The 23,926-nt window shown below is 44.5% G+C and overlaps 1 protein-coding gene across 1 annotated transcript in view; it reads right to left on the reverse strand.

Annotated features, from left to right (window-relative positions):
- The window catches only part of Ube3c (ubiquitin protein ligase E3C), a 99,380-nt gene extending 83,609 nt beyond the window's left edge, over positions 1 to 15,771 (reverse strand). Inside the window, exons 1-2 of the mRNA XM_027428639.2 lie at positions 15,614 to 15,771; positions 1,575 to 1,628 (exon numbers count right to left, since the gene is read on the reverse strand). Coding sequence (XP_027284440.1) covers positions 1,575 to 1,628; positions 15,614 to 15,679 — 120 coding nt within the window. The 5' untranslated portion in view covers positions 15,680 to 15,771. The remainder of the gene's footprint in view (positions 1 to 1,574; positions 1,629 to 15,613) is intronic.
- Positions 15,772 to 23,926: the final 8,155 nt, after the last annotated feature.

Genomic DNA, 23,926 nt, shown 5'->3' on the forward strand with positions numbered 1-23,926 from the left:
TTAACTGTCAACTTGACACAACCAGAAACATCTGGGAAGTCTTACTGATGAATTATGTAGGTCAGGTTGGCAGGTGGTGTGTGCAACGATAACTCTTTCCACCAGCTGCCTGGGTTCTGCTGCTGCTTTAGGGCCTCCAAATAACACACAGAGTTTTAATATTAGTTACAATGCTGCTGGCCAATTACTAGGATTTTCTTATTTGCTAGTACAGTCTTAATTATCAACCATAACTACTAATCTATATATTTTCATAAGGACTTATCTTACCGAGGACACTGGCCCTATACGTCCTCTCTTCCTGGGATCACATGGCAACTCTCTCCCTTTCCTACATTTCCCAGAATCCTCCTTCTCTCTTAGTCCCGCCTAACTTGCTTCCCTATTGGCCAACAGTGCTTTATTTATCAACCAATGAGACAAACATATACACAGAAGGACTGCCCCCATCAGGTATGTTGTGGTGAATGGTCTTGTTAACTGATGTACAAAGACCCATTTCATGTGGGTGTCAAGGAATCCTGACCAGCAGCAACCTCCAGACTTTCAGTAACTGACCTTTTCTCAGGACCCTACTTCCAGTGCCCATCTGTCATCCTCCTTAGTGAGTAGCCAGGATTCTACTGTCTTTACAACTCTCAATACCATCTTAGTCCTTGGCTGTTACCCATGAGTGACCACCATTAAGCAGGCTCCTTATCTGTCTTATTTACCATCTGTATCTCCAGCAAACACAACAGTCCCTAACAAACCACAAGCTCCCAGACATCTATTAAATGAAGGAATGAGTTGTAGAAATAACAAGACCCAGGGGAGTGATGTAGACAAGCAGGCCAAAGAGTTTGAGTCCAGCCTGGTCTACAGAGCAAGTTCCAGGACAGTCAGGGCTTCACAAAAATAACAAGACCCATGCCAGGAATACATAGAGAAACCCTGTTTCAAAAAACTAAATAATAAACAAACAAATAAAATAACAAGACTTATGTAGACTTTTCTTATCTAGAAAATAACAAGACTTTTCTTATCTAGAAAAGGAGGACTTATAATATGTTATGATTAACTTTGTTTGAAGTAACTATCTCCCAAAGATATAACATCAAAGCCAGATACAATAGCACACAACTGCAATTCCAGCAATCCAGGAAGTAGGAAAATGGAGTTTGAAATCAGCTTGGCAGAAAACAGGCGTTAAAAAACAAAAAACAAAAATTTGGCTTCTTTTTCCTTTTTCATAAACAGCTAAGAAAAGTTGAGTTTCTCCTTATATGGAGAAATATGAATACTGTACATTACGCCTTTCTAATAAAAAAGATTTCTTCTGGAAATCTTTTTATAAGCAATAAAGGCAACTAAAACCCCATTTTCCACTCCAGCCAGAACGAAACCTCTAAGCCCAACTTATCTTTTCCTACAGTGGTTACAGAATGAAAAGCTTACTGTAAAATTTAACAGAATCCAAAACTGCTGCACACATAACATATACACACACACACTTGTAAGGCAAAGCTTTAAAAAATGCTGCAGAAAAGGGTTTATAAAGAGTAACCTATAGAGTAGTCAAAAACATTAATTACCTCCCTCTTCCGTCTTTCTTCCTGAGTTCGATGTAAAAGAGAAGCCTTTTCTTCCTAAATCCAAAGAGAGACAAGATTAGGATTATTTCAAGCCTGAAAACATTATCATACAAAAATTACAGAATGTTTTGGCCCAAAAGGGATTCCCAAAGATCTACTTCAAGTTAACACTGGCAGTTTATTCTGACACGTGAAGAATCACCTATTCAAATGAGGGCTGTGAAATCAGCATATACATTGACATGAAACACATAATACAGTGGCTCAAGTTTCTCCATCATTATGCAAAGCTAAAGAAAACCTATAGTTTGTCACAGAAAACCTCAAATGAAAGTCTTTATCTACCACATGGCCAAAGGCCACACAATTTGCTTTAAACTTATTAAAGGATTCCCCGTTGTCACTAAAAGTTGTTCTTGAAATTGGCCCTTTTCTCTTTAGACAAAGAAAAGCTACAAAATAATCCCTATTAGACACTGTCCTTTTTCAAATTGAGCTTCCCTTGTCTGTTTATGCCTTTTCTACTTCCCTACACAACCAGACTAACAACAGGAAACTAGCACAGGCACAACATTAACTACAAAAGCTTTCTTCTAGTGAACTCTACCTTATTACAAAGCTGATTCAACATCCCACACAGCACTTAATTGCCTCCCACCAACACTCATCCACAGCAGTTCCTATCTTGAATTGATGTCTTGACCCTCTCTACCAGCTTTAGTTTCCAACATTCTCTTATGATTCAAGTGACATTACACAATAACAGTAGTTCTTATGTTTTAATCCATAGGACAGGTCTATCTCCATGACTCAATACTTATACAAAAAAAAAAAAAAAAAAAAAAAAAAAGCTAAGTGAATACAGGGGGAAAAAAAAATCTCGTCCTTGCCAGGCAGTGGTGACATACACCTTTAATCCCAGCACTCAGGAGGCAGAAGTACGCAGATCTCTGTGAGTTCAAAGCCAGCCTGGTCTACAGAGTGAGTTCCAAGACAGCCTCCAAAGCCACAGAGAAACCTGCCTCAACACTGACCCCCAAAAAGACCCCCAAAAAGAATAATGGTTTCCCTGGCCTCAGTTTCATGATATTCATAATTACCAAGGGAAAGATGGCAAATCACAATTAAAAAAAAATACCTTGTAAACACCAACCTAGGAATCAGAGAAATATTACAGAAATAAAACCTCAGGGGCCATCAACTTCAGCTTACAACACCACAGAGGACACAATGTGACTATTCTGATATTCTTGCCAAAGACCAAGTACACACATTTATTTGGAGAAAAGACCTTACATCTCTATAGTGGAAAATGTACAACACTTGAAATAAACAAAATATATTACCATTAAAATTACATTTTAAACCAAATAAAAGTCCAAAACCCCAGCTACTTAGGAGGATAAATTCAAGGGCAGCCTGGGTAACTTAGTGAGATCTTAAAAAAGAAAAATGTTTGGTGGGGGAGGCTGGAGATACTTATATATACACACACATGTACATACAAACATACATATATGCTTTCTGAGGCAGGGTTTCCCTCTTTGTAGCCCTGGCTGACCTCAAACTCACAGAGATCTGCTTGCTTCTGCCTCCTGAGTGCTGGGATCAAAGGTACACATCACCACATTTTGCAAAATAATTTAAAAATTATTATGGGGAGGTGATGGGGAATGTACTGTATATGTTCATCTTATTGATTGTTGAATAAAGTACTGTTTGGCCAATGAGACAGCAAGTAGACGGGACTAGGAGTCAAAGAGGATTCTGGGAAATGTAGTAGAGAAGTGGTGGTCCAGGCAGGAAGTAACATAGCAAGGAGACTCATATTTAAGCAAGGACAAACAGGAAGTGTGCCCCCTTTTTCCCTCCACAGTTCCTCCAGCAGCGTGATATGATCCACCGGCAAGGGGGGACGCCAATGGAAGGTGTCTTATAATTCTTATAAAATAAAAAGATTTATGATAATTAAGACTGGGCTAACAGATGAGAATCCTAGTCATCAGCCAAGCAGCATTTGTACATAATATATGTCTCTGTATTATTTTGTCCATCCCCGAGGCGGGTAGAACTCGGGCAGCTGGTGGAGACCGCTCATGTGGCGGTAGGGCTGGGCAGCTTTTGGCGGAAAGATTTATCATGGGGGGGCTTCAAGACAAGGCTTTTCTATAAATCCTTGGTTGTTATGGAACTTGCACTGTAAACAAGGCTGGCCTCAAACTCACAGATCCACCTGCTCCTTCCTTCCAAGTGCTAGGATAAAAGGCATGCACACCACAGCCCAGCAATTCTTAAATTTAATTTTAAGGGTTGTAGAAAGTGTCATTCTGCAGGAGCTGTCCTCCCTAGCACTAGGATTGCAAGTTCATTCACTGCCACTGTGATTGAGGACTAATAAATTCAGCCCTTATTCTTACATGAGAAACACTTTGCCAACTAAGCTGTTATGCCCCACTCCAGCTCCTAAATAATTTTTAAAATAAAGACTGTAATACCAGCACTTGGGAGACAGAAGAATGATTAGAAATAAAACCAAAACAAACAAAAAAACAATACAAACCAGGCAAACCACACACTCCAGAAACCTGGCATCCTCCTGGACAAAGAAGGCCTCTAACAGCTTCCCGTGTGAGAGAGAAGGGGCCTGCCTGCCTTTACAAGTCTGGAGCTGTCACTGCATTTAAGCAGAGTGGACACTATGCACTGTGGACACTGTTAAAATGTTCCTGCACATCAAAATCAGGAATGCTGCCTACAGAAGGAAGTAGATCTGGTTTTGGATAGTTTCCAGTACTGGAACACACCAGACTGTGCCCTCATGTTTAGCCAACACACAGCATGCTTTGGTCATGAATCATCAACAGACTGAAAAGGATTTCCTCTAGTTTAGGGATTAGAAAAGTCTTCGAAGCCATGGTTATTCAGTAAAGGAGCCACTGATCCAGCCTATCACAGGCTGCTCCTTCCCAGAGAACAGATCAACTATCGGCCTTGAGAACAGTGGCTCCACTGTCTATACGTAGACTGCAGCAGCTGTGCCATCCATCAGGAAGGAAAAGAATCTAGCCCACTATCTTATTTGCATTATCTATGCCAACCCTAATTTAGGCATCAGGCTACACACTTAGCAATTTTGCAGCCATAACCTTTACAGTTCAACAGGAGCCAATAGAGATCTTGAAATGGCTGCAAGGTAAAACCTATGAAGGTGGCTTACCCTGGAATTGGGGTACATAATAGAACATGTTCATTCTCTCAGCCACTATATTAAAACAAACAAAAAACACTCAAAAAGCTCAATCTACTTGTTGACTTGTGTTTTTCCTTTGTAGACAGCAAATTTACAACAAAGACTAAAAGATACCTCCAAAGAGTCAGAATTATGAGAGATACACAACCATCCTAGTCATAATCAATACCTGTGCTTACATAATCATCTTCACCTTCAGACTTTAAAAAGTTCCATTTTCCTTTAATATCTAACTGGTATCAGGTTCAGCATTCAAGCATTACCCTAATTTCCAATGTGACTCACACTAGTAAGAGTGCAGTTTCCCTGTCTGAAGGCAATTGACTTTCACAGTCCTATAGTAACAACCCCGAGGACACAGCTTTAGGGAAGATAAATCTAGCCGAGTCATTTATTTAGATGTAAACAATGATATCCCTGACAAAACATGTAAATCTCTTGTGGGTTTCTGGATGAAATAAATGATTAAGTTATTTGAAAAAAAAAAAAAAAGTGCAGTTTCACCACGCTGCTGAAAATGAACCAGCCTGCATCAAGGCAGACAGAAATTTCAATCAGAATCCACAAAGTAATATGGGCTATGCAGCTCCATCCTGTGACTGCATTACCAAACCACCTCTACTGAATATTAAAAATCTCAATATGGAGGATGACATTCTCTAAAGCAGCCGCAAAGCTTAGCTTTGAAGAATAAATTTGATCATAGAATTCAAATTTTTTTTAAAAGCCAGCCATAACCAAGATTCAAGACATGTGACAAAGTGGGAACAAATATTTGTAACAGCACAAACATGGCTTGTTATAGCACTCAGAAATAATATGAAAAGCAATAACCAAAGTGAAAAATCAACAAAAGTATATTCACCAAATAGAAAATAAATCTCTTTTTTGTTTTTTTTGTTTGTTTGTTTGTTTTTTGTTTTAAACAGTATTTGTAACATTCCTGGCTGCCCTGGAACTAGCTTTGCTAACCAGACTGGCCTCAAACTCATAGAGATTTGACTGCCTCTGACTCCCCAGTGCTGGGATTAAGGTGTGAGCCACATCGCCAAGCAAAAAGACATTTTTTTAAGCACACAAATTTGAACTTTACTTATTTTAAGAAAAAAAAGTGAAAATTATAAGGAAATAGGGATTTTTTTTAAACCTATATGTGGAAGAACTATCAAATGAGTCTTTTCTAATACTACAAACCTTGTATGGCTTTGGTGGTGCACAGCTTTAGTCCCACACTTAGGGGGATCTCTGTAAATTCAAGGTCAAATATTTTAATCCTTCCAAACAGTAAAACCTGTTCACTCAAAGGCCTACTCCTCCATTCTAGGAATTTGATGGCCTGGAGCAGTGATCTTTTTCTCCTAGAAGCAATGACTCCTTCCTCCCTTCCTCCATTTGCAATGCACCAACTCTTTTCAGACTAGCCAATTGAGTAAGATTGTGAGGTCAGACTTCGGGGAACTGGGAAAGAACACAGTTGCCACCTTCCTTAGTATAAAAACCAAATGCACTTCATGTCTTTGTGTTTGTACTCCCAGAGCACACCCTCTTGATCAGGAGTAAAGTCTGCTTAATCGAGACACTCTGGTTGGAATGGTAGTCTCTTCCTTCCTTCCTTCCTTCCTTCCTTCCTTCCTTCCTTCCTTCCTTCCTTCCTTCCTTTCAGATTTATTTATTTACTATGTATATGGTGTTCTGTCTGCATGGATGCCTGCATGCCAGAAGAGGGCACCAGATCTCATTATAAATGGTTGTGAGTCAACATGTAATTGCTGAGAATTAAACTCAGGACCTTTGGAAGGGCAGCCAGTGCTCTTAACCTTGGAGCTGTCTCTCCAGCCTGGTGGTCTCTTTCTTTGCAACCCTGAACTTGTTTCTCACATGTGTTTGGGATATATAAAGTTAACTAATGCAATGTGCAGTGCAGATAGGAACAGGATCTTTCATACATTGACATAACTTCCTCAGAGATTACTTAGATAAGCTTAATCAATCCAAAGCCTTGGACTTGAAGTTTCACTTCCAGGAATTTAGTCTACAGACAGTAATGACAGTTGACAAGAATATTCTTTGAAGTGTTATTTAAATTGGGGGTGAGGGGAAATTCTGCCAGGTATGGTAGTACACACCAATATGTCAGCATTTAAAAATCAGTGACAGGAGGGTGGCTACAAACTTCAAAGGATCTGGGTCTACATACAGCAAGTTTCAGACTAGCCAACAATTGAAACACACACACACAAACACACACACACACACACACTAACCAATCTTGAAAGCAACTCTAATGGCCATTTAAACCATCAGCAGTGGGAACACTGTCTGCAGCCACTCCCAGAGCCACTCAGAAGAACGCAGTGGGCCTGGCCCGCCTGCCCTTCTCGAAGCTGGATTAGGGGGAAGAGATAGACAGAGAGGCTCAAGCAGCTTCAGACTGTGTTGTAAACAAGGAGAGGAATGTGGACACCTACATTATTAAACACACAGAGGACAGCACTGAGAGGCTGAGGAAAGTCTAGAAGTCAAGTCTAAAATAAAGAAATAGCTGGCAGGGAAAGGAAGGACAGTGAAAAGATAAGCAGACTATTTTATTTCCCATTATTTGAATTACTGTTCATGTAAACTAATTATTTTCTGGCTTTTTAATTTTCCATTGAACGTATTTACGTTTTCGTTTTTTTCAAGACAAGGTTTCTCTGTGTAGTCCTGGCTGTCCTGGAACTCGCTCTGTAGACCAAGCTGGCCTCAAGCTCATAGAGATCTGCCTGCCACTTGTTATTTTAACTCACAGAGATAACTCTTGCATCTACCTCCCAAGCGCCCACCACCATACCTAGCCTTCACTACTGTTAGTACTCAGGCATCTGTACTGGCCTGTCCTTGGGGTTCTGACAGGGATGTCCTCAGCAGCAGCCACTAAGAGCACCACCTGTGCACACTCACTGTGTCCCCTTTCAAAAGAGCCCCGCCCACCTCCCATTCTCCTCCCTCTCCCTCCCGCCCTCTGCCTCTCTACTGCTGCTCCTGTCCCTGGAGGCTGCTCGCCCCCTTTTTATGACCCCTTTCCCAAGTAAAAAACCCCTCCTCCACTTGAACTCTGCCGAATGGCATCTTTCTCTCTTTAGCAGTTTTTGTTTTGTTTTTTTAATTACAACAACTACTCTCTTGAATTTGTTATTCATTTCCAACAGAACTACTTCCCAAAAGATGTCCTCTGAATTTCACAAGAATACCACAACATGTATACACTCACACAATTCAAAGATGATTAACTAGAAATTGGAAATATGTATACGTTGTGTGTGAATATGCATGCAAATGTACTCTTCTGTGCATTCACATGTGGAAGCCAGATTAACTTTGGGTACCTTCCTCTACCTCTATCATTTTTTCTCTCTCACTGAGCACAGAGCTCCCCGCTTTGATAGACTGGCCAGCCAGCAAGTCCTGTGGATTCACCTGTCCCTTCTCCCCCTATTATTAGAGTTAGTTATAGGCATGTTGTAAGGAACATAACTTAAAAGTCACTTTGTGTGACTTGGGAATGGTCTCTAGCCTTACTCCTGAGACACAGTTTCTCTAGCCTCTATACTGATACCCGTAAGCAAAGAGGACTTATGACTCTGTGAGTTGCCCTGGCCTCCGTGACTGTTGAACTCCTGGCACTGTGGCTGGGCCCACACAGGACCCAGCTTGCTACAGCTGAAGGACTTTAACAGAGGGAAGTGGCCAACCCTGCAAGTTTCCAAGCATCCTCATCAGAGAATAGTCCCTAGTGGGACCCTGCTGCAGCCCAAACAATGGTCCCCACTTGATGTCTGTTTAACTTTTATTATGAGCATGACACTATAAGGAATGTTAGTGTGACTAAACTGAGCATATTCAAAAGACAAATCCTGCATGCACACCCAATTGTTGAGCACTTTACAGCTAGCTATAGGCCCATGTTCCTCATACATGTACCACCATACCCAGTTTTTACATTGGTTCTGGGGATCAAACTCAGGTTTTCACACTTGTGCGGCAGGTACCTACCTACCACTACCTGAGCCATCTCCTTAGCCCTGGAAATGTCTAAAACAAGGGAAGCTCACAATAATATGACTTCCTCATTATCAAGAATTACCGTTTCAGGGACTGGAGAAAAGGCTTAATGGTGAAGAGTACTGGCTACTCTTTTAGATAGCCCTGGTTCAATTCTCGGCACACAGCAATTCACAATAATCTATAACTACAGGGGAGCTGACATTCTCTTCTTGGCACCAGGCACATACGTGGTAAACAGACATACACAAGCAAAACATTCTGTCACATAAAAAATAAAATGTAAAAATTAAATTGTCACAAGAGGCATGGCAATTCATGTCATTAGATCCAACACTTGGGAAACAGGCAGGCCTGGTAAGTGCACAATTAAGCCACAGACCAGTTTCCAGGATACTTTTGACACTTTCATCCTTGGTAGTAAACGGTTCCACAACACACAGATGACACTAGCACCAAGCTACTTGCCAGATACTAGAGCTTACTAGCATAACTAAAAGAATTAGTGTTGAAACTACATCTTAAGGAAACCATATTCAGGCAGATTTAGAGCAAATGCCCCTTTCTTATGTCCTCAGTATCCAACCACAGGGACAGCAGTGCTCACAGCAAAGAGGCTGCACAGTACTGTCCTATATTGGACTGAGAGCAGACCAGGGCTCAAGCATTCTGGTTTAGTGGGTTCTGTTTAATTATCCTTCATTGCTTCCTCTACAAGAGACCAACAGCTTTGTTTCACAGAAAAGTCAACGAAAGAGAGCACCCTGCAGAGGGAACGACTGAGGACAACAGGTGTCTAGTAGATACAAGGAAACATAGAAAGCATCCTCCAATATAAGGCAGTCCAATACCCTCTTCTGGCTTTGCAAGCACTAAGCATACACATAATGCACAAACACAAATGCAGGCAAACATGCATATAATAAAGTAAATACGCCAGGAGGTGGTGGCGCTGCCTTTAATCCCAGCACTCAGGAGGCAGAGGCAGGCGGATCTCTGTGAGTTTGAGGACAGCCTGTTCTACAAAGCTGAAGAGAAATCCTGTATGGAAAATCAAACAAACAAAATTTAAAGAATTAAAAATACAAAAAGAAACAATAGTCCTTATAAGAAAGGATATTGGGGCTGGAAAGATAGTTGGCGATTAAGAGCACTTGTTCTTGGCAGGTGGCTCTCTCTAAGCTCAAGGTGGAGGCCAGCCTGGTCAAAGAGTGAGTTCCAGGACAGCCAGGACTACACAGAGAAACCTTGTCTTGGGCGGGAGGGGGAACATTTGTTCTTGAAGAGGACCCAGGTTTGGTTCTCATTCTCAGCACTTTCATGTTTCACAGCTACCTGTAACTCCAGTGTCACTGGATCTGAAGCCCTTTTCAAACCTCCACATATGTGCATACACTTAATGAACATGCAACATACATGCAGGGAGTATTTATGCACATAAAATTTTTTTAAAGTTTAAAAAAAATAGTGGGCAAACAGGATTATGTAAAACTAAACAACGGGGGCTGGAATACACAGCCAAACAGCAGAAACAAGGAGATCCTGCTTCAATCTAAGGTAGGTATCTTCTGACTTCCACACGTCCACTGTGGTATACACAACTATCCCCCTAAATACACACTCTGTGGTGTGACTTTTTCTGGAGAGACTGAACAAATAAATGCCTATTCACGACAGATTGGGCACCAACAATGGTTCAAAAACAACAATTCCACCAAAGTCTAACTTAGTGAACCAATTAGTTTACTGGATTACTTACAGAGTATGAACCCTCACAAAAAGTGGCATCCCAGAAGCTCTCCAGGACAGCAGACCACTCAACAAGTTGGAAAGTCTCCTGACTGTTTATATAACCTTAAACAGGAAGGAGTCTTGTGAATCTTAACAGTTTTCAGAGAGTTGTTTATTGACCCTCCCTCTAGAATGGAAATTTTATTTAGGATATTGCTACACAACCCTACACATACACCCCAAATAAATATATTAAAAAATTTTTTTGTTTATTTTTGTTTTTCTTTTGAGACAGGGTTTCTCTGTGTAGCTCTGGATGTCCTGGAACTGGCTCTGCAGACCAGGCTGGCCTCGAACTGAGATCAGCCTGCCTCTGCCTCCCAAGCGCTGGGATTAAAGGCGTGCACCACCACCAAATACCCTAAGAATATTACTGTTTTTGCAAAGTTGGGGGCTGAACCCAGAGCCTTGTGCTATATAGACTGTTCAACTGAGCCCTATCTCCAGCCCCTGGTTTTTCTGAAACGTGTTCTCCATATATAGCCCAAGCTGGCCTTGAACTTCTGGTTCCTCTGTGCTGGAAATACAAGTAAGCACTAGGATATATAAAATACTATTAATTAATACGAAATAAAACACAGGCTGGTGGGATGGCTCAGTGGGTAAAGGTACTTGCAGCCAAACTCAACACTGAGTTTTTTATCCCTGGGACCTACATAGTGGAAGGAAAGAACTAATTTCCACAAGATGTCTTTTAATGTACACAGAAGTGCTATGGTGCTCACATGCCCACACTAATGCACATATACATAAAACAAATATAATTTAAAAATTAAAATAAAATAGATAGCAAGACTTGAAAAGATATGGAGGAAACCTAAAACACATATAAATGTGAAAGAAGTCATTCGAAGGGCCGTGTTTTATATGATTCCAACACTGACATTCTGGAAAAAGCAACACTGTAGACAGGAAAAGATCAGCAGTTGCCAGGGCTAAGGAGATGGAGGGTAATGGCTAGGCAGAGAACAAAGGGTTCCAAGGCAATGGGATCTATGCTGTGTGATGCTGGGTTAGGGTTCGGGTTAGGTCACTGTGAGTCATTTGTCAGACTCATAAGATACACTATGGACTTCAGCTAACAATACTACACAGGAAAAAATTCATCACACACAAGAACTCTAACACCTGCTCCACTGTCTGTAGCCTAAAACTTCTCTGAAGGATATAGCAATGAGCAAACATTAAAGTGATTGTAATTTTACTACTGTTATTAGATTAAGTAGCTATAAAAATTTGCAAAAGTAATGTTAAAGTCAATCCTCCTACCTACAACTTTTCTAAATCCACATCCATTTTCATTTTCAATCCAAAAGCAGTTCCCAACTATACAGAGAGGCACTGAACCCCTTCCTCTATTTCCCACCAAACTGCAAGTCTTGACTTCAGCTCCTGTTACCCTAAGGTGCACACTCTCCAGTCACCAAAGTTCTCCAGTTCCAAATCTAGATTATGGTGTTATCTGGAGGCACCCACTCAGCATTCAGCACCTCTGGCCCACTCCCCAGACATCTGTCTCCTGAGAGCTCCAAGGTAATCCTTCCTGTCTCAAACTTGAGTCAGCAACTAAGCCACCAGTTCACTGACCACCCTCCCCCACACCTGTATTCCTCCGGTTCCACACATGCCTGAACCCCACAGGAACTTCAGCATCCATTCCTCAAACACTCTTCTGTAGTCCTTTCTTAGCTTGGGCACACACTAGAATAATCTGTGCCAAAGGACGCTCTCTCCTCATTCCTCAGAAGTTGGCACTTAGCTCACAAATGGAAAACATGACCCAGTCAAGTTGATTTCCTCTCCGGAGATTCATGAATGGAGATCAAGGCACTCAAGCAGTAAGTCATACATGGCCACTGGCTGGCTACAATAAAATAAATGGACAGACCTATATATAGAGTCAAGAATGCAGCTCAAGATGGGCATTGGTGGCACACACCTCTAATCCCAGTACTGGGGAAGGCAGAGACAAGTGGATCTCTGTGAGTTCGGAGGCCAGCCTGGTCTACAGAGCGAGTTCCAGGACAGCCTCCAAAACAATACAGAGAAACCCTGTCTCAAAAAACAAAAACAAACAAACAAACAAACAAACAAAAAACAATGCAGCTCAAGGAGAATGACTGAGCCAAACTACCTTGGTACTGGTACATGGAAACTGGCCAGTTTTTGACTTATACATCCTATGAAATATCAACATGCCTCTCATGGTTTTGTCTGTTTGCTTGCTTTTCTGCACTTAATTTCAGTGTATTTACAATCCAATGACTGCTAAGGTAGTTTTACACACACACACAGCTGCCAAATAAACTGTGTCATCAGGATGTCTCTTGATTTCAGAAACACAAATACGTAGCTGGGTGTGTTGCGACATTCCTATGATTCCAGGACTTGGAAAGGAGAGGCAGGAGGATTGTACATAAGCTTTAGGCCATCCTGGGCTACATAGTGAGTCCTGACCAGTTAAGGTTAGAGGATGAGGCCCTGTCTCAAATATAACAAAAAATAAGCATAAATAAGACGGTAGAATTGAAGCAGTGGAACCCAGCACACAACTATTTCAAACCCAACTGTCCCCTTCAAAACCCTGCTACTTCTTCCCACCTTTCTAGACAAAGGCAACCAATTCTGCATTTCTGTATCAGCCTGAGGGAACTAAAAAACCAGTCTTTAGGCCAGGCGTTGGGGGCGCACACCTTTAATCCCAGCACTCGGGAGGCAGAGGCAGGAGGATCTCTGTGAGTTTGAGGCCAGCCTGGTCTCCAGAGTGAGTGCCAGGATAGGCTCCAAGGCTACACAAAGAAACCCTGTCTGGAAAAAACAAACAAAAACAAAACAAAACAAAAAACCCCAGTCATTATTACACCATTCTTTGGGCTGGAGAGATGGCCCTGTGGTTGGGAGCACTTGTTGCTCTTCCAGAGGACCCAGTTCAATTCCCACCACCCACTTGGCAACTCAATCTAACTCCAGTTCCAGAGAAACTGACACCCTCACATAAATGCACATAAAATAAATTTTTAAAAAAATTAGTACACTATTCTTTAACTTTTCAAGGTAGAAGACTTATTTCCCCAACAAATTATAAACTCACAAGTCTTGGACTTTGCCAGCACATACCCTTTAAAGACAATAAACATAAAAATATTCATTTAACCTTTTAAAAAAGAAAAGCTCTATTCAATAATAAAAACAATGCAATTTTCCACTAAGCTCAACAAGGGGAAGATTTCAAATAAGATTTTATCATGAAGAAAGTACACCCAACTAGAATGGCCAAAATTCCAAAGACTCTCAATACCACATGTTGTTAAGGAGCCTCTTGCCCTCAGACTTTGCTGGCTGCAGAGTAGTGAGCACACCAGAAGAAAACTTGTGTAAGGTAAACCCAGTTTACCAGCAACATTTACCAAGACCCATGCAACAAGCACCCATGGAAACCAGAATGGGCTAACTGTGGTGTCCTATACCAGTGGGGACACAGTGGGGTGAGAAGTCATCAAAGAAAATGCCGAGCTGAAGAAGCAAGCAATGCTAATCAAGCTACTTCATCTGACAACAGTTAAAACTGACCTGGAGTTAACACAAGCCAGAAAAGCAGTCACCTTCAGTAAGAACTATGGATAGGAATGGCAGGAATATTCTTTTTGGTTTGTTTTTTGTTTCTTGAGACAGGGTTTCTCTGTTTTGTTTTGGAGCCTGTCCTGGAACTCTGTCTGTAGACCAGGCTGGCCTTGAACTCACAGAGATCCTCCTGCCTCTGCCTTATCAGTAATAATGGGCTAGAGGCAGAAGGAACTCTTGTGAGTTTGATGCCAGCCTGGTCTACAGAGTTCCAGGACAGCCAAGGCTACACAGAGAAACCTGGTCTCAAGGGGGAGAGGGAGAAAGGGAGAGAGGGAGAGAGGGAGGGAGGGAGGGAGGAGGGAGGGAGGGAGGAGGGAGGGAGTGAGGAGAAAGGGAGAGGAGAGGGAGGGAGGGAGAGAGAGATCATTTACATATAGGTGTGTATGGATAAAAACCTTTTGAGCCGGGGCTGGAGCAAAGGTCCAGCACACTGCTCATACACAATAATAACAATAATAATAAATTTTGAGAAAAGAATTTACATTAAAGGGAGATGGCTGAGCAGTTAAAGCTCGATTCTGCTCTGGATTCGGTTCCCAGTACCCCCCCACGCCCCGCCCCCGTGATGGTTCACAATTGTCCTTAACTGCAGTTCCAGGGAATCTGAAGCCCTCTTCTGACCTCTACTGGAACTAAGCAAGCATGTGGTGCACATACACGCAGGCAAGCATACCGATAAAAATTCTTAAAACCTTAAAGACTTGCTTAAAACTAAAAGCAAGTCATCTTAACCGAACTCTGGGGAACCGAGGAGTCTGGGATTCCGGGCTCAGCCTAGAGCATCACGGTCGGCTGCCCTCCTCCTCCTCCTCCAGACCGCCTGGAAGGCCAGGCGCTGTCGTCGCACCTTCACCGGGGACGTCCAGGCGCGGCCGCGGCCCCAGGTCTCGGGCGGGCAGCACTGAGTGTGTAAGCCCTGCGTGGGACAGGCTAACGCGAGAGGCGGGCGACCGAGTCCCAGTCCCGCCGGCCGCCGGCCTCCCCGGGCTGTTACAGGGACGGGACATGTGAGCTGCGACTGTGAGCTGCTCTCTCTTTCAGGACGGAGGTGGGGAGGACCTGTCACGCACGGACGGAGCGCCCAGCGAGTAACGCCCGGGCCAGGGGCCGCCGCTGCACGTCTACTCCGGGTCAAAACCGCGGCCCCGGGACGGTCGCGGCGGGGTCGCGACGGACGAACCCGGCCGGTGGCCGTCTCCGCGGCTCAGGACTGCGCCCCGGCCGCGCCAGCCCGAGCTCGCTCCGCGGCGGCCCGCCGAGCGGCACCGCCCGGGCGCTGACAGGCCGGCGTTCGCCTCGGCCCGGGTTCGGTTAACCCCTCGGGCCGCCTCACCTTCCTGCTCGCGCCGCCGAGAGACACCTTGGGCCTCGTCTTGAAGTCGCCTTCGAAGCTGAACATCGTCGCCGCCTATCCCATCTGCGCGGCCCGGCGGGCGGCGGAGCGGCCGGGGGCGGGCCCGGCGGGCTGGGCGGGGCCCGGCAGGGTCGCGGCCTCGCTGTCCCGCGCCGCGCCGCGCCGCCCCGCCTGCGGCTCTGCGCTCTCCGCCCTGCCCGCGGGCGCGGGCGCGAGCGCGAGCGACGCTGGAGGCCGGCCCGTCCGCGATGCCTGGTCCACGGCGCGCCACCGCCGAGAGAGAGAGCGAGCGAGCGAGAGAGAGAGAGCGAGCGAGCGAGGGCCGCCCCGACTCGCGCCTGCACCGCGCCGCGCCGCCGCCGCCGCCGTCGGAACCAAGATGGTGCCCGCCCTCCTGCCTCTCCGTCCGCGCTGGCGCGCGCGGGCCCGTGAACGTGCGCGGCCCCGCCATCGCAGCGCGGCGCTCCTCCCGGCAGCCCCTGCGAGCGCGAGCGCCCGCGCTGAGCATCGATAGCGCGGCGCTCCTCCCGGCGGCCCCTGGGCGTGCCTGCGTGCGTGCGCGGCTCCGCCGTTCCGTGCGTGCGTCGGGCCGCCGGCCGAGTCTCTCCCCCCCCCACCCCCCGCCGGGCGACAACGACGGGGTCGTGCACGTTCCTGGAGCCCGAACGCCCCGCGGAGGAGGCGGTACCGGCCCTGCAGCTAGATGCGAGCAGATTCTGCACCGGGACCCAGAGAGGGACGAGTAATAGATGACACGAGAACAAAAGTGTGCGTGAACGCACACCTGACACGTAAATGCGCACCACACACACGAGTGCATGAATATATAGCGAATATACACGTACACATGTCCAAGATGTGGTCTCATACAGACTATAGACCAACATATATACCACATTATATACATGAGTATATAATACACGTAAATGGACGTATAAGCCATCACAGATACATGCATAACCACAAACATACCCTAACATGTATCCATACACTTACCTACATGCATGTGCACCTAATATATGCATGCACAAATATAAGAACACCATACACTTTTGCATATACACGAACGTAAATACACACAAAGCAATATAGATAAATCTACACCATACACAAGGTAAATATACACAAACACATATGCCATACAAAGCATCATAAATATATATCATGTGCACAAACATATTTGTACATATGTATACACATACACAGGCATAAACCAAGGCACATACATAGAGTTTGATAAACACACAACACATAAATACATGCCATGCATATATGTATTTATGAAACATGTATCATATTCACATATATGCGTAGTATGCATATCGTGTTCTGTGTGCATACAAATGTATGTTGTGTTTATTGTGTTTGCATGACAAATATATAGAATATACACAGACATAAACAGATCTCGTAATGTATACACCATATATATGCACATGATTGATAACATCTTTTGGGGTTTTGTTTTTTTCTTCAAAAGATTTATTCATGTTGTGTGTATGAGTATTTTGCCTGCATGTCTATCTGTATACAACATGTGTGCCTGGTGCCAGAAGAGGGCATTGAATCTCCTAGAAAGGGAGTTACTATGTGGGCGCTGGGAACTGAACCCAGGTCCTCTGAAACAAGTGCTCTTAACTGATAAGCCATCGCTCCAGTCTGGTTTTTTTGTTTGCTTGTTTTTGAAATAAGGTCTCACTGTTCAGTCCTGGCTGCCTGGAACTCACAGAGATTCTCCTTCCACTGCCTCCCAAGTGCTGGGATTGAAGGTGTGCACACCATGACAGGCAAGCTCCCTTTTTAAATTAAAAAATAAAGTGTTACATTTTCATGATTTAGTGTCCATAGGGGACAGAGGCAGGCACATGCCTTGGTGTGCATATGGAGGTCAGAACACTGTCAATGTTGGTTCTCTCTGTCCACCATACGAGTACCAGGATCAAACTCAGGTTGTCACTCTTGGTAGCAAGTAGCAAGTGTCTTTATCACCTGCTGGATCATTTCACCGGCTCTATCTATTCCCCCCCCCCTCTCTCTCTCTCTCTCTGTGTGTGTGTGTGTGTGTGTGTGTGTGTGTGTGTGTGTGTGTGGTGTATGTGTATACATATGTAAAAATCAAAGGACAACTTGCAACAGTCTGTTCTCTGCTTCTACTATGAGGATTCAAGAGGCTGATTTGAGTTCAGTCATCAGGCTTGATAGCAAACACTTTTCTCACTAAACCATCTGCCAGCCTCAAGCTTAGTGCTGTACTGGCAACTGCACTAAGTAACAGAGCCCCAAATATTGTTTGAATAAATATGCAATGACTAAAAGACCATGGGAGAGGTAGGTCAAAATCCTATAGACACATGCTCCTGTTAACCAGATGAACAGTCGTCTCACCACCACATACTGTAATGAGACCACGGAAGCAGACCTCTTATTCGATTGAGAATGCAGAATGAATGCAGAACTGCCCATAAAATGCTTTGGCAATTTCTCTAATAAAAATCTAAACACACACTCTCACTCTATGAATAGTAACTGCTCTCTTATGCATTTGTCCAAGAATAAGGAGGATTATGACTTAAACCACATCTGAATATGACACTCGCAGCAGCTTTGTAATCACCCAAATCTGGAAACAAACAAAACATCAAAAAGAAAGTAACTATTGCACAACACCTTGGATGGCCCTTGAGGACAGGATGTCACACTGACCAAAAACACCAGTCCTCAAAGGTCACACCAGTACTATGAGATTCCGTTTACAACAGAACCATGGTGTAAGAATTGGGGACAAGGCAGGAAAAACCTGGATGGTCTCTGATGGCAGGAAAATATTTGGATGTGATGGTGGTTGCATAAAAATACGTATGTGTGGCTGGGCAGTGGTGGCTCACACCTTTAATCCCAGCTCTTGTGAGGCAGACATAGGTGGATCTCCGTGAGTTCAAGGACAACCAGAGCTACACAGAGAGACCCTGTCTCAAACACACACACAAAACAACAACAACAACAACAAAACAAACTAACAAAAATACATATGAGACAAGGTGAGCCAAGTCTATTCAGGTGACACACAACTATTTGGGAACACCATTGCATGTGTTATTATCTTGGTTGTGGAGGTGATATCATGGGGTTTTATGTTCAAAATAGTAAATGGGATACATTAAACACAGACACCTCCCCCCAGTCCTTCATTTCAGTTACCAACGGTCAGTTATGATAAAAAAATATTAAATGAAACATTCCAGATATAAATAACTCACAAGTTTTAAATTGTGCACTCTTCTAGGTAATGGGATGAGATCTTGCTGTTCCTCCTATAATCTGAATGATGCCCTCATATAATATACACATTGTATTTGCTACCCTCCCATTAGACACTTAGTAACCATCTTTGTTGCTATATCAGTCTTCATAGTATCTTAGTTCTTGTGAAGTTGCCAAGCGCCTCCTTCAAGGGAAAAGGTGCAAGCTTATTGAGTATAGGCGGGGAAAACACTATAAGGCTCAGTACTACCCATGCTTTCAGAGTCCCACTAAGGAGCTGAGGACACAGCTTCCTGGATCCGAGAACCACAGGGTGAGAAGTTTATACATCAATTGTATAGAAAACAACCAATGACTATATAATCACAATGTCACCCCGATTTGGATATTGGGCCATGCTGATTTAAAATATGATCACAATCAGAAACTAGATGCAGGATTCCCAAAACACATCTGTAACATTTTTGTGTATGTGTATGTGCACATATATGAATGTGGTGTGTGTGTGTGTGTGTGTGTGTGTGTGTGTGTGTGTGTGTGTGTGTGTGTGTGTGTTTATGTGTGTGTCTAGGACAAGCTTGGCAGTTGTTCCTCAGGCACCTAGACCTTGTCTTTTGAGACAGGATCTCCCACTGGCCTGCAACTAGACTGGCTGCCTCCTTATTTTTCCTCCTCAGAACTCCCCAGAACTGAGATTACAGACTCATCCCACTCAGGTTCTCATTGTTGTAACCCAAGTAAATCTGCCCCCCACCTCACCCACCTGTGCATGGCAGGTATATGTACTCTGGCTCTTTAAAAGAAAGATATATCCACCCACTTCTGTTCTCTCCTGCTGTTTCCCTCGAGGGGCAGACAGGACTTTCTCTGTCTCCCTCTTCTCTTTTGTCCTGCCTCTGTCTCTGTGCCTAAGTGTCTCTTTACTTTTCTCTCTCCTAACCCCCTCACTTCCCTTTCTAATAAAACTGCTCACTTAAACTTCTCACATGTTTGCTTGGCATGTTTGTCCCTCGCCCGCCATGGAATCTGCCAAGGTCCCACGCGCACTTTATTCCTAACACTCATGCTTAGGTAGCAAGCAGTATTGTAGCAACTTGCTGTGGATGTGTATAACTGACATAAAATAACAAATTTTAAATGCAGCCTAAAATAATAACAACTATCCTGCATGGCAGGTGGTGTGCATATAGACTATGGGGGATGGTTCGTTTTGTGTGTCCAGAAGCTAAGGGATGTCCAGATGGCTGGGGAAACATTATTTTTGGTTGTGTCTGTGAGGGTGTTTCCAGGAAAGATTAGCCTTTGAACAGAACTGATTAAAGATCTGCTCACTTCTGTGGGCCAGCAGCACCCTCCAGTCACTGCAGCTCTGACAGAGGGTGAGGGAGGACGGATCCTGCTCGTTCTCAAACCAGGAGGCCCTCTCTTGTCATCCTGTCATCCACATCTTGCAGCTCCAGATTCGTGAGTCCCAGGGCCTCTGGCTCCAGGCTGAATCACATCAACTGCTCTCCCGGGTCTCTGGGTTACAGACACCAAGGGTGATCTTCACCAGTACCCATAACACAATCACTTTCCTGAGATCGGGTTGTGCCCTCCTCTAAGTTACTCCATACTGTGTAAAAGTGCTTTTGTTTTGTTTTGTTTTGTAGATGTGCCCTGCCTTTCTACAAGCAGCTTTTGACTCCAGATTGAGGGTGGAAGATGATTGTGGCTTGAGTGAATGCATAAACACCGCCATCTGCCTCACACCTCCCATGTAGCACAGACTGATAAACGAACTATTCCTGGGAGTAGAAAAAATGTTGTCCTACAAATTTATTGGGATAAGTTGAGACCATAGGGGTAATTGGGTACTTAAATCTTATCAGAGAAATCAGGCCCAAGGACTTACCCAGCATGCCAGACTGCTGGTCCACCTGCTCCCTCATCAGGACCTGAACCCACCCTTCCTGCTCTGGATCTGCTTTTGCCCTTCCATCTCTGCAGCCGGTTGTACCTTTACTCTGAAGCCTGGCTCTCCCATAGGCTTGAGTGTTCTACAGCAACACCTTCTTTCCTGCACTGGCCTAGGTTCCTTATTCTACCAATGCAGACTTTATTGTATTCCTCTCAGCCCACTTTAAACAACACATTTTAAACTATTGTGGGCTTTTTGCTTTTCAGTTCTGAGGATTGGATTTAGAGCCTGATACATGCTAGATAAGGGATCTGTCACAAACCGGGTATAGTGGTGCACTCAGGTCTCTGTGAGTTTGAGGCCAGTCTGGTCTACATAGTGAATTCCAAGACAGCTGAGGTTACACAGAGACATTGTCTCAAAACAAAATAAAAATAAAAAAGATACCTTTCACAGAGCTAAAGTCCCAGCTTTTGTGATGCATGAAAGTCTGTGACACTGGGTGGTTTGAATGAGGCCCGGTATTTGAGTACTTGAGTGTTTTGCCTGCATGTATGTCTGTGTGAAGTTGGCTGGCAAGCACCAGCTGTGCACTCAGTTGGTAGCACTGTCTGAGGAGTTTTAGGAGGTGGGGGCCTCAATGGAGGAAGCAAATCACTGGAGGTGGGCTTTGAAAGTACATATAGCTTCATCCTACTTCTGCTCAATTTTTTGCTCAAAACTTTTTTAAAAGAAGAAGAAATACCTGCACTCCCATGATCATTGAAGCATTTTACAAGCTATGGGGAGAAATTGGGGGGGGGGTGTTGAGACAGGGTTTCTCTGTGGCTTTGGAGCCTGTCCTGGAACTTGCTCTTGTAAACCAGATGGCCTCAAACTCACAGAGATCTGCCTGTCTCTGCCTCCCGAGTGTTGAGATTAAAGGCGTGTGTTACCAATGTCCCTGCTATGGGGAGAAATTAAGCGCTCATCAGTAGATGAGTGAATTAAGATAATAGTTGATCTTTTGTGTTTGGTTGGTTGTTTTTTTGTTTTTGTCATTTTGTTTTGTTTTGTTTTGAGACAGGGTTTCTCTGCATAGCCTTGTCTGTCCTGGAACTTGCTCTGTAGATCAAGCTGGCTTCAAATTCACAGAGATTTGCCTGCCTCTGCCACCCAAGAGCTAGGATTAGAGGTGTGTACTACCATCATCCAGCACCATTCAACCTTCAAAAAGAGAAAATCCAGCCAGGCAGTGGTGGCACACACCTTTAATCCAAACACTTCGGAGGCAGAGGCAGGCAGATCTATGTGAGTTCAAGGTCATCCTGGTCTACAGAGCTAGTTCCAGGACAGCCAGAGCTGTTACACAGAGAAACCCTATCTCAGAAAACCAAAGTGGGGAGGGAGGGATGGAAGGAGCGAGAGAATCCTTCCATTTGCAACAACATGAGTGAACCTAGAGGACACTACCAGAAATGAAATAAGCCAAAAACAGAGAGAGAAATACTACACGCACTCACTGCCATGAATCAGCTAGCACCTTTTTCTCCATTTTCTTTCTTTTTTTTTAAAAGATTTTATTTATTATGTATACAACATTCTGCTTCTTGTATATCTGCACACCAGAAGAGGGCACCAGATCTTATAACCGATGGGCGTGAGCCACCATGTGGTTGCTGGGAATTGAACTCAGGACCTCTGGGAGAGCAGTCGGTGCTCTTAACCGCTGAGCCATCGCTCCAGCCCTTTTTCCATTTTCTTAACCCTAACCCTCTAGATGGAAGTCGTAGATAACCAAGGAGAAGCTCTTCAAGTGCTTGTCTCTGGAAGCTCTTATTCCCTCCTCTTTCTGACAGCAGTGAACAGTGGCAGTAAGTCACACAGTAGCAGCAGCAAGTGGAGCCCTCTAGTGTTCCTGCTCTGGCCTCAGGTACTTGAGGGACCCTTGGCTAGAGGTGGGAGACTGAGACCCTTAGTCTGAAAAGTTGACAATATTCTTGGACCTTTTTGGTGACTGGGCCTACAAGTTCTTTTTCTTCCAGCCTCTGAGCTTTCTTTAGTGGGCTCACTGCTCTGGCTGCTGTCCAACTGTTCAGCTGCTCCCTTGGCTGACATCTTCTTCAACTCAATGGCTGCTGTTGGTATGACCGGGCATACTCTCCTCTGGTGCCAGTCGAGACTCCAGCTGCTGCTCAGGAACAAGGTGCCAGGGGTCATCAGGATCACTCAGGCCTGGGCAGCCATGGCTGAACCACCACCAGCTGGGTTCAGGCTCCCAGTCAGCAATGGATAGTATTGGACCCACAGGTGGTGCCAAGTGGGATCAAGCTTATATGTGGGGTCCTGGTCACACCTTCAGGGGCTTCAGGTGCCATGCTCTTTTGGAGGTCATCACATTTTATCAGGTATCATCATGGTCTTGCCACCACAGCTTTCTGCTGCTTCTTTTCTCTTAGTCCCAGCTCAGCCCATGCTGCTGAAACCCACAAGGAAAGAGCACTTGAGAGAAGCTTTCATTGGAGCTGGTATTGCAAAACCATGGGAGGTAGCATACATAAGAGAGTGTTTTCCAGCCAACCCATGGATGAACATAATCGCCTGCTTCTACAGGGTGTTTGTACCAATCATAGCCTTGCCTCTTAGCACCAGTCACAGCAGTTCCTCCCACGGGGAAGTGCGCCCCCTCAGGCCACAGTAGAAATGGTTCACTGAGGTTGTAAAGCTTGGGACCAACTGTGTCCAACAGCCCTGGCTGACGCTGGGCCTTCAGAAGCCAGGGCAATCAGTGGCATCTTTGTACACGCTTGTCTTGAGGTGTCTGTGGAATGTTCAAGATGGCTAGCCCTGAGCTGGCTCTCTCCTTCCAGAGATGGAACTCAGGCTGTCAGTCCTGGCAGCAAGCACCTGTAACAGCTGACCCATTTTACCAGTCTGCCTCTTGTCTTAAGTAGCCACCCTCCAGGGTGGAATGCTTCAATTGAGAAGTTTCTGAGCCTTAAAGAACCTCCCTCCAGAATGCAATGTTTCAACTCTGAGGAAATTACTACACCATAGCCAGTCAAGTTGTGCCCAATCACCTGTCCCCTGGAGCTGTCAAAAATCACACAATGAGATCAGCCATTATGGTGGTTTGAATGAGAATGGCCTCC

This window comes from Cricetulus griseus, chromosome 8 (genome assembly GCF_003668045.3).
Source record: "Cricetulus griseus strain 17A/GY chromosome 8, alternate assembly CriGri-PICRH-1.0, whole genome shotgun sequence".
In the NCBI taxonomy this organism is placed as follows: Eukaryota; Metazoa; Chordata; class Mammalia; order Rodentia; family Cricetidae; genus Cricetulus; species Cricetulus griseus.